We start from the raw sequence: 16,954 nt of genomic DNA on the forward strand, positions 1-16,954 counted from the left end.
TATATTCTCAAAGATAATTTAATGTGAAAAACTCAGCAACACAGATTTTTGCCTCACAAATAGCTTAACATGAGACCGCTAACCTTGTAAACAGAGCTGTAATATACAGTTGCATCTCCATTTATAATTTGAGTTGATTCTTGAACACAGGCTTCACAGAATTTGACCAGTGAGATACACTCCCAAGAAACCCTGCACTGGATTACCCTTGTCTTAAAGCCACAGTTCCTGATGTCAGGTTTTGTATTTAACAAGGAAAAAAAAAAAGCTTGTTAACCTAAATTAACAGAACTAATCACAAAAACCCCTGATTAGATTCTAGAGAGGAAATGGAAATCACCTTGGGCCAAAGAGAACAAAACTTATCCTTCAAGGACTTTATTTTGGATTTCCACACAGATGGAACTATGTGGACCCAGATACAAATTTATCAGGCAGTTAAATATGTGATATTCAGTAATTAGGTCCAGTCACACGAGCAGTCTTTTGTATTAATTATTTTTTAGGAAATATAATTAGTCATTGTCAGAAATCTGTTTGCTATGGACAGTGCTTCCAGCTATTTAAAGGTTATATTTTCCTACAATATAGCTCCATCATTGCTAAATATCATCATATCAAAACAATAGGATTCTCTTTTATCTAAGGCTTTAAATGTGAGTTTATTCCCTCCCCACCCATCCTTACATATACATACACTGCCCAATAAATGAATGAATAACCTAAGGCTTCCAGATATTTCACTGGGTTTTTGTACTTGGAGATCTAGTACAAGATCTGAATACTCTGAACTTTCTTGCCAAGAGCTATGTATGCTCTTCACACCTGGAAATTGTGTCATTTAGAATCTGACAGTTACCAAAGATCCTCACCCCCAAACTAATGAGCTTGATTTCCTTAAAGAGAGCATATGAAGTACCCATCATAAAACTATTAGGAAATTTCTGAAATGCCACTGGATTTGATGGCACTGAATACATAAAACCCGTAAGCTTAAATAAACTTGTTTAAAATTACAAACTCAAAAAACCAAGTATACTGGGAGTGGTTTCATAAACTTCATTCTCTTCGACGCTTTTGCGTTTTCCAGTGATGTTCACATTTCAGTCCCTTGCTGCCTTTTCATTTTGATCTTCGTTTGTATCTGATGATGGGTTTTTCAGGGGTGTGAATCATAGTTGTATAATTCACAGTGGGAAAATACCCATCAATGAGATCAAATTCATATAAACGAAGCATAGTGGACCAAATTGTCTTGATTTGAACATAGGCAAAATTCTCCCCAATGCAACGATGACGCCCTATAAAAGAAAAAAGAAGTTTCTATAACGGTTGAAATTCTTTCTTATCTCCTTGAGTCTGGAGAAATAAAAGTTGTTTATCTACGGTTAATTAAAGGTGAAAAACAGATACACAGATACTATAGTAAAGAGACATATTCTTTTCATAACAATGTAAGTAACCGTAAAAAGCCCAAGAGATTTTTAATGTCTGTTAGGAGAAACAGCACCAGGGGTATTATACAATGATTTTTCCAATTGTTTTTTCCGGAAACCTAGTATCTATCTAGGTTAAATATATGTAACGTTTGAAACACACAGTGGTGATCAAGTTTGGAGATACACTAGAACATTCAGAACATCTCTCCCAAGAGACCCATAGTTAAAAGTTAATAATATGAACCTGCCAATCAAAACTTTAAATGCCATTTCAAATGATAATGGAAAAGGAATTTAATATACTGAAAATAGCAACACATCACAATGTAAAGGGTCATATACATATAAAAACTGATAAGCTGATTCTAAAATGCAGAGAGAAATGCAAAGGACTAGATCTCCAAAGCAATCTTGAAAGAGAAGAACCATGTTGCAGGACCTAAGACTTCAAATCTGACTTCATTACTAAAGGCATCATAACCTCTGATAATGTGATTTGTAATAAATATGTATTTAGTCTTCCATTCTTGGCACAGAGTTCCTCAAACCACTGGAATTTCTTAAGTGAAGAGAGCAATAAAGTTCAAAGAAGAAAAGAGCCTTTTGTTATTCATAACAAGCCCCCTTCAAGCACAACTTGAATTTGCAAATGAGGTGACTTTTGGGGGTGGGGTGGCACACCCAGAGAGGGCATGCAGCTGTGTACCCCTTCCTTCTGCTTTGCTCTGTGCTTCTCTTCTGTCAGGCTATTCCTGAGTTGTATACTTGTGCAGTAAACCAGCAGTCCACCTGACCTGCCTCCTGAGAAATCTGTATGCAGGTCAAGAAGCAACAGTTAGAATTGGACATGGAACAACAGACTGGTTCCAAATCAGGAAAGGAGTATGTCAAGGCTATATATTGTTATCCTGCTTATTTAACTTATACGCAGAGTTCATCATGAGAAACCCTGGGCTGGATGAAGCACAAGCTGGAATCAAGATTGCCAGGAGAAATATCAATAACCTCAGATATGCAGATGACACCACCCTTACGGCAGAAGGTGAAGAGGAACTCAAGAGCCTCTTGATGAAAGTGAAAGGGAGAGTGAAAAAGTTGGCTTAAAGCTCAACATTCAGAAAACTAAGATCATGGCATCTGGTCCCATACTCCATGGCAAACAGATGGGGAAACAATGGAAATAGTGACAGACTTTATTTTGGGGGGCTCCAAAATCACTGCAGATGGTGACTACAGCCATGAAATTAAAAGATACTTGCTACTTGGAAGAAAAGTTATGACCAACCTAGGCAGCATATTAAAAAACAGAGACATTACTTTGACAACAGAGTTCCATCTAGTCAAAGCTATTGTTTTTCCAGTAGTCATGTACGGATGTGAGAGTTGGACTATAAAGAAAGCTGAGCGCCGAAGAATGATGCTTTTGAACTGTGGTGTTGGAGAAGACTCTTGAGAGTCCCTTGGACTGCAAGAAGATCCAACCAGTCCATCCTAAAGGAAATCAGTCCTGAAATATTCATTGGAAGGACTAATGCTGAAGCTGAAACTCCAATACTTTGGCCACCTGATGCAAAAAGACCCTGGTGCTGGGAAATATTGAAGGCAGGAGGAGAAGGGGATGACAGAGGATGAGATGATTGGATGGCATCACTGACTCGATGGACATGAGTTTGAGTAAACTCCAGGAGTTGGTGATGGATGGGGAAGCCTGGCGTGCTGCAGTCCATGGGGTCGCGAAGAGTCAGACACAACAGAGTGACTGAACTGAACTGACTAAAACCAGCAGTCAGTAAGCAAACTTTTTGGAGTTCTGCGAGCTATTCTAACAAATTATGGAAGCTCAAAGAAGGGGTCTAGAGAACCTCGAGTTTACAGCCAGTTGGTTAGAACAGGTACCAACCTGCACTTGTAAATGGCATCTGAAGTGGTGGGGGACCTGAGCCCTTCACCAGTGGGGTCTGCACTAACCCCAGACAGAAGCCAGGTAAGTGTCAGTTCAGAAATGGTTCCTCTTTGGGGCAGAATTTGGGCTTGATAACTAATGCCCCTTCCAACCGCTTGAACAATCTGACTCTTCTATGTTATGTATATGGTATACCATTTTTGAATTTCTTTAGTAAATAGTTATCAAGATCAAAAGTTTCCAAAGGACTTTATACTTTGATTTATGTGAGGAAAAGGTGTGACCAATGACAAACAAGTCATGGCACTTAAATGGTCTTTTTGGAAAAATCAAGTAAGTCGTAGAATACAGTTTAATCTGTACAAAGTGCCAATGACTAGAGGAATTACTGGAGAAACAGCAGTCAGCCTGCATTATTTTAGGATCTTAATCGAAATGCATAGGTGTGCACACTTACGCACTACCTGTCCAAACTTCAGTCACTCAGTCGTGTCTGACTCTTTGCAACGCCATGGACTGCAGCATGCCAGGCCTCCCTGTCCATTACCAACTCCCGGAGCTTACTCAAATTCATGTCCATTGAGTTGGTGATGCCATCCAACCATCTCATCCTCTGTCATCCCCTTCTCCTCCTGCCTTCAATCTTTCCCAGCATCAGGGTCTTTTCCAATGAGTTGGTTCTTGCATCAGGTGGCCAAAGGATTGGAGTTTCAGCTTCAGCGTCAGTCCTTCCAATGAATATTCAGGACTGATTTCCTTTAGGATGGACTGGTTGGATCTAGTTGCAGTCCAAGGGACTCTCAAGAGTCTTCTCCAACACCACAGTTCAAAAGCATCAATTCTTTGGCGCTCAGCTTTCTTTATAGTCCAACTCTCACATCCATACATGACTACTGTCCAAATTTAAAGAACATTATAAGAATACATAGACAAAGAACCAAAAAGCTCACTAACAATCCAGAAAAGCTTCTGTGCCATTACTGTTTTCTGAAATGCTGATTATCTCAGCATATTTAGCTTGAATGCCCAAATGGTGTGCTAACTTCAACGGTTCTTTAAAACAGAATTCACAAAGAGCTTTAAATAGCATGATAAAGGAAAACAGGGTAGACTACAAAAATCAGAACTATAAAACTAGATGGGTTACAAAAGGCAATAGAACACTATATAAGGATTCACAGAACTATTTTCTTTAGTACAAATGAAATATTTCTTCCAACCTGCAAAGGTTACACTCCTAACAAATGTCTGCAGGCATGTCCCCATAAGAAAAGGGGAAGATACTTGTAAATAAAATTCACATGGATTATTTAACAAATATGTTACCAGAACTATTAAAATATGAAGTGTAATCATCTTACCAGCTCCAAATGGCACGTAAGCAAACTTCTCTCCTGATGCTGGGCTGTCCTCTAAGTAGCGGTCAGGATTGAAGTCCAGACGCTCTACCCATGAGTCTTTAAGTCTCTGATTGACAGTAGGAGACACACACACCTGGTGTCCTGGAGGAATGGTGTACCCTGCCACAGTCTGCAGGTGAAAGCAACACATTTCATAACCTTAAAATGCTCTACCCAATAATCAGATCATTGTATAATAAAGCACTAGTATACATGAAATATACATATGTTTTAAAACTGGCTAGTAGACAGGCCTTGCCTGGAAAATCCCATGGACGGAGGAGCCTGGTGGGCTCCAGTCCATGGGGTCGCTAAGAGTTGGACACGACTGAGCAACTTCACTTTCACTTTTCACTTTCATGCGTTGGAGAAGGAAATGGCAACCCACTCCAGAGTTCTTGCCTGGAGAATCCCAGGGACAGCGGAGCCTGATGGGCTGCCATCGTGGGGTCGCACAGAGTTGGACACGACTGAAGCGACTTAGCAGCAGCAGCAGTAGACAGGCCAATTAAAAATTATTTTAACTTAAGATGATTTCCATATGACACAACATTGGGCTGGAAGGATATACACAAATTTTAAAAAACCATAATGCCATGGGGCTGGGGATGGGATTTCAAGAAGCCTTTCACAATCCAATTTACACAGTTCCACAGTTACAATTACTTATAACAACATATATGTTATTTTAAAAAAACAAGGACAAAACACACTTCCATTGTAAAAGCCCTAATTGTAGGGAGATCGGGTGAGCATGTATACTGTCTGCAATTATGTAAAAATATCTATATATCTAGAATAGGTAAAATTGAAAATTATTTACAAGTGATTATTCTACGTTTTTAAAAATTCTCTTTGATATTACACTATTTCTTTTTGATAAATACAACTTGGGGCCACAGAGGAAAAGCTCTAGCCAGGAGACTCACCAGAGGAGTTTTGGCCAGTCTCATCATGGTCATTATAGGAGGTCGAAGTCTTAATGTTTCTTTTATACAGCGATCAAGTAAATTGAGATCCTTGAGCTAAAAAGAGAAAATTTTTCCAGGTTTTACAAACATTTAAGCATACCGCAAGAGGATACAAACAAGTTCAGAGTAGCTGAATAAAAAGTTTTATTACTGTCCATGGTCAGCAAAGAAAAAGGCATGATAACAGATCACTCTGACGAATGGCATGGTAAGGACCTGCAAAAATTTACCCATCGAAAACATGAAAACATTAGCAAAAATCATCAATTTCAGCTTTTTCAAAACCTGTACACAAATGTTTATAGCAGCATTATTCATAGTATCCTAAAGGTGGAAACAATCCAAATGTCAATCAACTGATGAAGAGGTTAATAAAAGTGGTATAGCCACACGATGGCTACAAATACGGTAACAAATATGTTACCAGAACAAACTATTCAAATATGAAGTGTAATCATCTTACCAGCTCCAAATGGCACGTAAGCAAACTCTCCTGATGCTAGGCTGTCCTCTAAAGTACTGATATATGCTACAACATGGATTAATCTTGAAAACATGCTAACTGAAAGAAGCTAGTCACAAGAGACCACATACTGTATGATCCCATTCATATGAAATGTCCAAATAGGCAAATACAAAGAGACAAAATATAGATTAGTGGTTGCTAGAGGCAGGGGAAATGGACTGCTCATGGCCCTCTTTTGGAAGTGGTGTAAACATTTTCAAATGAAACTCTGATGATGGTTTCACAATTCTGAAAATACTTTTAAAAACCAGTAGATTATATACTTTAATAGGTGGATTAATTATGTAATTAGCTATCACTTTAAAAATTACTAAAATCAGGAATTAAAAGGAGACATCACTATTGACCTAATAGAAAAGAATGACAAGAGAATACTTCAACTGTTTGCCAACAAATTAGATAACCTAGATGAAACAAATTCCTAGAAAGACACAAACTGCCAAAAACTGACTCAAAAAGAAATTGAACAGATTTGTAAAAAGTGAAGACATTGAATTAGTAATCAAAAACTACCCACAAAGAAAGCACAGGCCTAGATGGCTTCACTGGTTAATACTACCAGACATTTAAGAAAGCAGTAATACCAGTCCTTCACAAAGCCTTCCTAAAAGGAAAAAGAGGAGGGAACACTTCCAAACTCCTTCTCTGAGAACCAATAATATACCCTGACACCAAAATCTGTCAAATACATAACAATAAAACTATAGCCCACTATCCCCTGTGAATATTGTCCAAAAGTCCTCAACAAAATACCAGCAAACAGATCTAGGATTAGGACATTTCAGGGGAGGCTATGATGAATTTTCTAAACATAATCAATTTAATCTATAGTATATAGAAGATCCCAAATTGTCCCCTTTAACAATCAGCCACACACACTCAGTATCATAAGCAGCAATGGAACTGAAAATCCCACAAACCTGGTCATAAGTCAGAGGAGGCAGATTCTCACCACAGACTGTTTTCTGTTCTAAGAAACATTTTTCTTGAAGTGTTTTGTCTCTGGCCAAAAAGAAGCCCATCCAGGCACTGGTAGTTGAAGAAGTATGCTGCCCTGCCAAGAGCAGTCCAATAAGCATGCCTGCTACTTCATCATCCGTCAGAGGACGCCCATCCCTACAGAATGGACCACACACACAAATTTAACATTTGCAGGTGCACTTCATGCCCCAACCTTTACATAAAAATTAGTTCATTTCTTCTCTTGCATTTACCCATCACAAGTCCAAATTTTTTTTTCCCCTTTAGAGAAGAGAGGCCAATAAAAAATATGACATTGATTACAAAGACTTCATTGCAGTTTACTAGCAAACTTTTCACATCCACAGTACTAAATTCCAGTAAGGCACAGGATCCCAGTAATTTATGTCTCATCCATTTAAGAAATTCAAAGGTCATATCTACTAATTTTTGCCAGTATTTTTACTTTTTAAATGTACATAATATTTAACTATGCTTTTAATGTGGAATTTCCTGCTTCGTTTAATATGTGATCTGAAGAGCTCTTACTTGTAAGTAGACTCTAGTAAAGTTTGGAGAATGTCATCAATTTTTTCTCCTGACTCTCTGCGTTTCTGGATTGCCTTGTAGAAAATATTCTTGATCTCCCGATGAGCTCTGTCCCTGCGTCTGTAATTCAAACATGAAGATAACTTTTAAAAAGTAAGCAATACTTTCAGGCATCAATTGACAAAACTCAGAACCAAGAGGAAAAAAAAAAAGAATCCATGAAAATCTTATATTGTTAGGAATTTCTAAGGTCCTTAAGGACAGGAAATGTGTTATAACATACTTATCCCTGATTCTGAACACAGTACCTATGTTGTAACTGAAAACTCAAATGATTACTCCTTTACAACCATTTTCCATTTTAAAAGAAAGCAGAAATACACCTTTATATTAACAGGAAATTCCAATTTTAAGCAAGTTAATTCTTGAAGTGGACAGACTCACTCTGGTTCTTCTATAGGATTTCAAATTTGAGTAACTCCCATTCCTCACTTGAACAGAAATGAATCAGTGAAGGTTACTAATAGGCAAAACACTAAGCTACATGTCAAGTCCCGTGAGCAGTGTTTCTCTGTATCACAGATGATCCTTGCTCTTAAGGAGATCACAACAGGCTGACAAGGAGACAAAGAAAGGTATGGATACTTCAAAACACAGAAACTTCACAATAAACTACAAATTAGTCAAATACTTTCAAGTGCCTAGAAAGCTGCATCACTTCTAGGTAGAGTTCAAGAACTTCCCGGAGTACAAGGAATATGTGGGACATGTGGGTTTTAAAATATCAGGACAGTCAAATCAACCTTTCTAAAACTGAAACTTAACCTTAAATGAGCTCACTATGTAAAAAAAATGTTGAATTCTTACAGAAGAAGGGAGGCTCATAACCTCCCCCAATTTGCTTCTATATTTAATTTTTATTTTTGTTAATGCAAAGCAAACCAATAGTACGGTAATTAAACACACAGTGAAATGACCGAGCATCGTCTCTTCGTCCATACCTGAAACTAGGCAGAGGGAGCCAGCCTGGCAAAAGCCAGGCTGCATGGCTAAAACCTCCATCCAAATCCGCATACAGTTGTGCCACCTTCTCGTTGAGTTGACTTCTGATTTCCTTTCCATGTAAACAATGGCTGGCTGTTAAAATGATGAGCTCAGAAAGAGCTTCAAACAAATCTAGAGGGAAAAAGATCATTCCCATTACTATTGCCCAAAATTCTTTTGAAATGTTGTTTTCTTAGAGACGCAAAAGTACTATGAAGGAAATGAGAATAAAAATTTAACTCGTTAACCAACAAGATCCTTTTCACACCATCGAAAAATGCCTATAGATAGGCTACAATAAAGAGAAACCAAAGGCAGCCCACCTCTTTGGATAGCCAAGATAGATGCCACGGAGGTAACTAAAACCTCACTCAGACTCATGAGCCCTTCATCTCAAAAAGATAAAAGTGGGAAATTAATAAGTGGGAAAAAAAAAAAACTGAAGTCTTGAAAAAGTCTTAAAAGAAAACTAATCACCATCTTGTATATGCAAACATTAGAGACGGATGCATCAAGTAAGCACACCTGGATGACACTGTAAAAGCCACAATTACCCAGTCGATATCCTGTTCTTTGATTCCATGCTCACCAAACGAACTTCTAGTTGTCATTTGGCTTTCCAGTTAGACTGCCAATAAAGAGAAGTGCAGCAAATATTATGCTGTTCTTTGTCCCATAATTGCATCTCACTTGTACTTACTCAGTTAGCATTCTCATTTATACATCAGCTTCTCATAGAATAGCAAGTATGTCACATAAAATTTAGGTCTGTTAAATACAACCAGGTTCCTGGACCTTTTATAGAAGCTGAAGACTAGATCTAGAATGTGATGACCTACATAGTAGTCTTACTGCCCTGTAGACAGATGTTGCTTCCTGCTAGGGCTATGGCAATGGTTTCGATGGCAACACTTAATTGCAATCCAGTATAAAAACTGGATTCACAGAGTCCAAAGAAAGTTATGTTACATTCAATATATTCCCTACATAATGCAAGAAAGTACATAATAACGTTGTTTTTTTAATTTCTATTGGGAACAGCTAAAATCGCTCTTTTGGTAGTACAGCAAGCTTATGTATTTAAACTTACATTTTTGTTGAAATAAATCATTCCCATACAACATTAGAAAAATAATGTATTACATATATAATCTTTTAGACTTCAAGTTGCTGACATGGAGGGCAAATTTTTTATTTTATATATTATCTTAAAATGACTTTGAATGTAAGTTTTACATTTGGTTTATTTCAAAATTCAATCATGAATCATTTTTATGTAATTGAGCTAAACAATATGCACATTAATTAAAATATTTTAAGATTTTGCTAAGTGAGCAACAATAATTACTTCCGCTCAAGTCTTTTAACTCCATAACGTGTTCATTTCATTAAATATAAGGTGGATTTGCTTCCCAGGTAGCATGAGTGGTAAAGAGCCTGCCTGCCAATGCAGGAGACATTAATAGGTGTGGATTCAATCCATGGATCAGGAAGATCCCCCGGAAGAGGGCATGGCAACCCACTCCAGTGTTCTTGCCTGGAGAATCACTTGGACAGAGGAGCCTGGTGGGCTACAGTCCACAGGGTGGCAAAGAGTCGGACACGACTGAAGCGATTCGGCATGCATGCATCCAAGGTGGTTTTACACGTGCTGTAGTTTGCTCTTTACACACACATACACACACACATTGTTAAAATTTCTAGTCACAGAAAAGTAGACATATTAGGACAAATGAAAAACCAAAACATTGTGCTTACTTTTTTCTCCACTTTCTCCCCAACTTTTAAAGTATTCTTTTGTTTCTTTTTCAATTATAGACACGTGCTGTCTAAAGTGGGCTATGTTAAGACCACTTTTCAACATTTTCTTCTGCTCCAAGAAAACCTTCAAAATATTAAGGGTATACAAGTATTAAAACGCAGTTCTGTTTTACCATGAGACTCATTTGGGTTATTATAACTCTTTAATACACAAAGAAAGCAGTCTTCCAAAAAACTGAAATTAAAGAGAAAATAATTTTCTTCACCACACCAGATAAAACTTCATGAATATATCTGAAGTAATATGTAGTAGACACATGCTATGCAGGTCCAATTCAAATGATAAATTAGGAACCCCACTTCTGGCCTTCCTTCCTAATACATACATGCTTTCCCCACTCTTGACTCCAAGGCTGCCTCCTCCTATTCCATTATATTCTAGTCTTCCAACCCAACCCAGATGCCAACACAATCTCCCAAAGGTCCATTATGCTTTGCTAATATTTTTATCCTCTTTCACATATTCTACCATTTATTCCCAAACAAATATCATTCCTCACTCACACTATCTTCCAAAAGTTTAATTAGAATGTAATACAGTGGGAATAAATTCACACTAAGACAATAAACCCTTTGGGGAAGTTCTAAAATAAACCCTCTGGTTTATTTTATATTTTTTATGTATTTTATATATCCAACCAGAGGGATTAACCTAGGCTTTCGCTTTTGGTCTTAAGGAGAGCTGTTCATTCCTCCATACCTCCTCAATCCCCAGAAGCAACACTGAATGTCAATTCTTAGCTGCTACACTAGAGTACTGGGTAATGCATGGTACATTGATAGCCAGAGCCTGCACCAAGTAATTAAGCTAATTATTGAATGCATTTTATACCAAGTTGCAGTACTTAAATATTTGCCTTCGGGGGAGCAAAGAAATCACACAAACTTCTAAAACCAACAACATCTAGCTCAGAAGAACTCTCATCCTAGAATTTCAGGTAGGAGGTGGGAAAGTATTAATAGGACGCCCTTCTAATGAAATGAGTTTTTCCTTCTTACTACCTCAAATCAAATGCTAACACGCTAAGTTCTCATTGATTCTATTAATATTGCTTTGCACAGGCAGCCCTTTAAAATTGTTTGTTTAGTCCACACCAGCAGCTATAAAGCAAAATACCCATTCTCTGTCAGCTACCCTGGGTTTTCCTTCTTATAAGTGCCTCCTGATTCTTCAGAGTTTTGAGGCAAGGAATAATCTCTTCTCTACTTTAGCAATACAGCTTACACTACTAGCTATAAATTGTATAGTGCAGATTTGTCTTTCTTCAAGCTAACCACGTCACCTACTGTATTAGGCACATCATAGGCAACTCCCTTCCCAAACACAGGTGTCGTCAGACGACTGTAGACTTCCTCGGCATTCAAGTCTTCATTTTTACTATTAAAAAGCAGTGCAGCAGCCTCACTCCCCAGCAGGTAGGTAAACGTCTTTCCCACCATGGTAAAACTAAATACAGGTCCATACTGAAGAGAGAAAAGTACCCACAGTGATGTTACCAAAAAATCTGCAAGCGCTAAGACACTCATCTTAAATAATAAAATAATACATTGTTGAAGATCAAAACATTCACAAACCTTAATGCAATTCTTCCCCCTGTCTTTGTCCAAATGTATAATTATGTTCATCCAGTTCCAAATAAAATGTAAATAAAACTTTCTATTCTGCTTTTTTCACTCCTTATATTGAAAATATTTTCTATCTTTCACAGACATCATATTAACTGTTCTTTCTATGGTTGATGTGTCCATTTTTTATTTATTATAGACAATTATGTAATGAATATCTCTGAGAATATAGATATTTTTTCCCTTTGATTAAAAGTAACTTTACAGGAGTAGCCAAAGAATATGACCTTTCCTAAAATTATTGCTATGTGGAGATACCAGAATTTTATTTAGTTATGAGTCTTACCACCTAGTTTTTAATTAGTGACTTTCCATAGCTGTTATGTTAGATGGCACCCCATTCCAGTACTCTTGCCTGGAAAATCCCACGGACAGAGGAGCCTGGTGGGCTGCAGCCCATGGGGTTGCGAAGAGTCAGACACGACTGAGCGATTTCCCTTTCACTTTTCACTTTCATGCATTGGAGAAGAAAATGGCAACCCACTCCACTGTTCTTGCCTGGAGAATCCCAGGGATGGGGGAGCCTGCTGGGCTGCTGTCTATGGGGTCACACAGAGTCGGACACGACCAAAGTGACTTAGCAACAACAAATGAGTCTTACCACTATCTTAGCAACACTGAATGATCTCATTTTTAATTTTTTTGTTAATCTGGTTAGGTGCTAAATGCTTTGCTTTGCAGTTTTCTGATTACTATTAAAGATTTCAGTTACTGGGGATACAGTCATGAACAAAAATACTATCTCTGACTCAAGAAACTCCAGTCTATTTAAATAGATGCAACTCAATTGAATAAGTGCATTAACAAATGTAAAATTACAAATGTGACAAGTACTAGACAAAGGAAAGCAACTCTTCGATGAGAGAACTGATAAAAGGGACTAAAAAGAGAAAAAGACACCAGAGCTGAGACCTAAAGCATGGTAGGGGTAGTAGTTAGCCTGATGGCAGAGCATGCGCAGAGTTCTAAAGGTAAAAGAGAAGGTAAGGATGTGATGAGGGTTGAGTCTATCTAGTGGGGCCATACAGAGCCTTATCAGCCACATTCAGGGAGTTGTATCCTTGCAAGCAACGGAATGAGATGGAAGGTCTTAAACTGCATGGGAGAGATACTAATCTGTGCATATTTTAAAAGAAAGATCCCTCTGGCTCCTGGATGGAGAGGAGGGAGGGATAGGAGCTGAAGGAAAGCCAGACGACCAGCGAGCCTGTTACAGGAACCTGATGATGAGCACTCGGGACAATGTAATGGAGAGGCAGTGGAGACAGAAGCAGAAGGATATGGAATTATTTTGAAGAGAAAATCTGCAGGCTTGGGAATGAATTGATGGATGGAGCAGGAAGTATCAAGAGTGAATCCTAGGCTCCTGGTACACTGCAAAACTGGCAGAACAATGATGAGGAAGGTGAACAGAAAGGACCATCAGGATTAGACAGAGAAAAATCAAAGGGTCAGATTTTTTAAATGTTTGATTTCAGATGACTTTGGACAACCAAGAAAAAATAATGTGGGAGGTGAATATCCAGGTCTGAAGCCCAAGAAGAGACCTGAACCAGAGACTTTAATTTGGGTGTCATTTACATCTGGCTGGGCTTTCCAGGTGGTGCAGAGGTAAAGAATCCACCTGCAATGCAGGAGATGCGGTTCAACCCCTGGGTTGGGAAGATCCCCTGGAGAAGGGAATGGCAACCCACTCCAGTATTCTTGCCTGGGTAATTCCATGGACAGAGGAAGCTGGTGGGTTACAGTCCACGGGGTCACAAAGAGTCAGACAGAACTGAGAGACTAACACTTTCACACTCTCACTTCATGTGGCTAAAAACTGAAGCTGCAGGTAGGGACAAGATCAGGTAGGAAAGAATAAAGGCCAAGGACCAAACCTCAGTGAATCCCAACAGTAAATGGCCAAGCGTGAGCCCACAAATGAGTTAGGAAAGCAGCATTCACAGAAGCAGAAGAAAAAGTGAGAGAAGCCACAGCTAAGGTGGGAGTGGTCATCATTGACAAATACAGCTAAGTTCATTACGTTAGGACATGGTGCTCATTAGTGAAGGGGTTGAAAGACAGACTAGAGTGGACTAAAGAGTAAGTGAGGAGGTGTGGAAACAGAGACTAAGTACAGAAACTTGCTGGAGGGGGAGGGACATGCGAGGGGCTTAGAAAATTCCACAGATGCATGGTTAAAAAAAAAGGGTCAATTATTAATAGTATCCATGTTAACTGTGATCAGTGAATACAAAATTGAGGCCAGTGGTTTTTAAACCATAGTTGCCAGAACTAAATTTCCTCAGAGATAATCCTAGAACAAAGGAGAACATAACAGGGTCTCTAAGACCCCTCCAGCTCTTAATCCAGAAAAACTCCAATTTTATCTGTTACCTGTACTAGGGATAAGCATAAGATTACATTTTTTTTAATATTCCACCATTTAAAAGAAAATTGGAAAAGCACTAATTTCTTTTCCTTTAATGATTTGTAACACTTACCTTCTCATATGCATCTTCTAGGAATTCAATTGGACTTTTCCCAAATGCTATAGCATGTCCAAGGAATGGAATTGGAGAGACAATGTATGGTGGACTTTTCTGCAAAAGAAAACAAACAAAAAAACTTCGAGTTTACATTTCCTATTATAAGACATTCAGTTTAGTTTCACAATTCAAAAAGAAAGAAAGAAAGAAACGTGTCCTTAATATTAAGAAGTTACCAAAAGATGAAGCACCAAAAGTAACTTCACAACAAGTAAATCGCAAATACCTTAGACCGAGCAGCTTTGGGAAAAAGAAGAGAAACTCAAAACCTGGTATAAGATAAATGACCAAACATCACAGTACTGCAATTAGGCTCTAGGCAACTTTCCTAACCATAAGTAAAAAAAAAAAAAAAAACTAAACTCAAACTATGGTTTCTTGAGCACTTATTTCTACTACCACTCACAGTTTTAGTCCCCAAATCTTGCCTAAATCTTTAGTCCCACAATGGGAAAAAAACAGAGTAACTTGAGGGAAAGAAGGGAAATGTTTAAGATGTTACATTCCTCATTACGGTCAACAGAACACATTATCATGCTTCTCTCAAGGAATGATCTAGATCCACTGATTTTAATGAGAGAGAAAATCAGTTCTAGCAGGAACATTTTAGCACTCACTATAAAAGGTACTTCTGGGCTTCCCAGATGGCTCAATGGTAAAGAGTCAACCTGCCAAAGCAGGAGACATAGGTTCTGGGTGGGAAGATCACCTGGAGGAAATGACAACCCACTCCAGTATTCTTGCCTGGAGAATTCCATGGACAGAGGAGCCAGGCAGGCTATAGTCCATGGGGTTACAGAGTCTGACAGGACTGAACCACTGACCACGCTGGCTTAAAATGTACTTCAGATGCCCCAAAATGAGACTCACAGATTACAGCATCAAGTCTCCTGAAATCAAACGTGCAGTTATGAAAAAGGACAATAGTCCTCATATCCTTCGTAGTCTCAAAGAGAAAGGAGCTCTACAAACTCACTCTTTGGACAATAGTAGCAACAATCTTAAAATACTACAGTTGTCTTTCCAAAGATAACACTTCCTCAAAAACACCACACATGGAGGGGGAAAAAAACTGCCTCGTGCCTGTTAGAGGTCAAACAAAAATCATTTAAAAACTACTTCGTCAAAAAAAAAAAAAAAACTTGTGATTTCCACTGTCAGTAAAAAATGTATTCTATTGTCAATGCTACTTGGTTTGGCTAAAACGCATTCATCACATATATTTGGGAAATAGAAGCCAGTGGTCAGTAAAGGCTCTAAGTTAGAGAATCTGATATTTTATTAGCATCATAGGAAGGTCCCTGCAACACTCATGACGCTCACTCTACCAAACTAAACACATTCCTCTCCATAGTGATGTAAAATCGGCACTGGGGGTAACGACACAGCCCATAGAACACTGAACCACTCAAGGGTAGCCACCTAGGATGACGACCACCAGGGCCGAAGCTGCCCCAAACATCACCAACAGGGCCCCCACCAGGGCTGAAACACCCCTTACGGCGGCCAGTACCGTCATCCGGACGCTCAGGGCCACAGCCGCCACCCCGACCCTGGCCATTAGGGCTACCGATAGTGCCTCGGTCAACAGAGGCATCACTAAGACCACAGTCGCGGCAAACACGACCCCAACGAGGACGAGGCACGCGACCGACACCAGGGCACCCAGCACCAAGCTCAGCAAGGTCAGGGCAGTCTCGACCGCCCGTGCAACCAGAATCGGGGCTGCTGCCTCTCGACTCCCTCCCAGCTCCAGCCTCCAGCGTGCCCGCCGCCACTTCCCGGCACCACAGCGGTGCCAGCCCCTCGCTAGCTCTTCGGTCGCCCTGGTCTCAGCGTCCCCTCCACCAGAACCCCCAGGGGTGCACGTACCGCCCCAGTCGGCAGTGGTGGGGCCAGGTGGCCAACCGCGAGGCGGAACAGGTAGACCAGACTAAGCGTGAAGGCGCAGGCGATGAGCAGCATGGATGCGAGGTTGCCGCCCGTTACTTGCTCCATCGCCTGCCCCAGCACTGACCCGCCCGCCTGCAGTAAGTCCAGCATCACTATCCCGGCCGCCACCCCCGCGTCAATTTGCCAGAGACGTTGGAGGCCGAGGTCGCCGCGGCTCCTCCGAATCCACCGAGGAACAGAAGCTGGCAGATGGGTGTTAGGAGGTGGCCGGGCCAGCAGGTCTCCTACTAA

General features: G+C 39.6%; 1 protein-coding gene across 1 annotated transcript; it reads right to left on the reverse strand.

The window, feature by feature from the left end:
- CYP51A1 (cytochrome P450 family 51 subfamily A member 1) lies at positions 1 to 16,954 on the reverse strand. Its single transcript, XM_019959658.2, has 10 exons — positions 16,643 to 16,954; positions 14,726 to 14,824; positions 11,901 to 12,077; positions 10,551 to 10,677; positions 8,750 to 8,924; positions 7,749 to 7,868; positions 7,160 to 7,355; positions 5,672 to 5,767; positions 4,704 to 4,872; positions 1 to 1,301 (listed from the first exon to the last, which is right to left on the reverse strand). The coding sequence occupies exons 1-10, from the start codon at positions 16,811 to 16,813 to the stop codon at positions 1,123 to 1,125; spliced, it is 1,509 nt and encodes a 502-aa protein (XP_019815217.1). The 5' UTR covers positions 16,814 to 16,954; the 3' UTR covers positions 1 to 1,122.

Source organism: Bos indicus, chromosome 4, assembly GCF_029378745.1.
Source record: "Bos indicus isolate NIAB-ARS_2022 breed Sahiwal x Tharparkar chromosome 4, NIAB-ARS_B.indTharparkar_mat_pri_1.0, whole genome shotgun sequence".
Lineage (NCBI taxonomy): Eukaryota > Metazoa > Chordata > Mammalia > Artiodactyla > Bovidae > Bos > Bos indicus.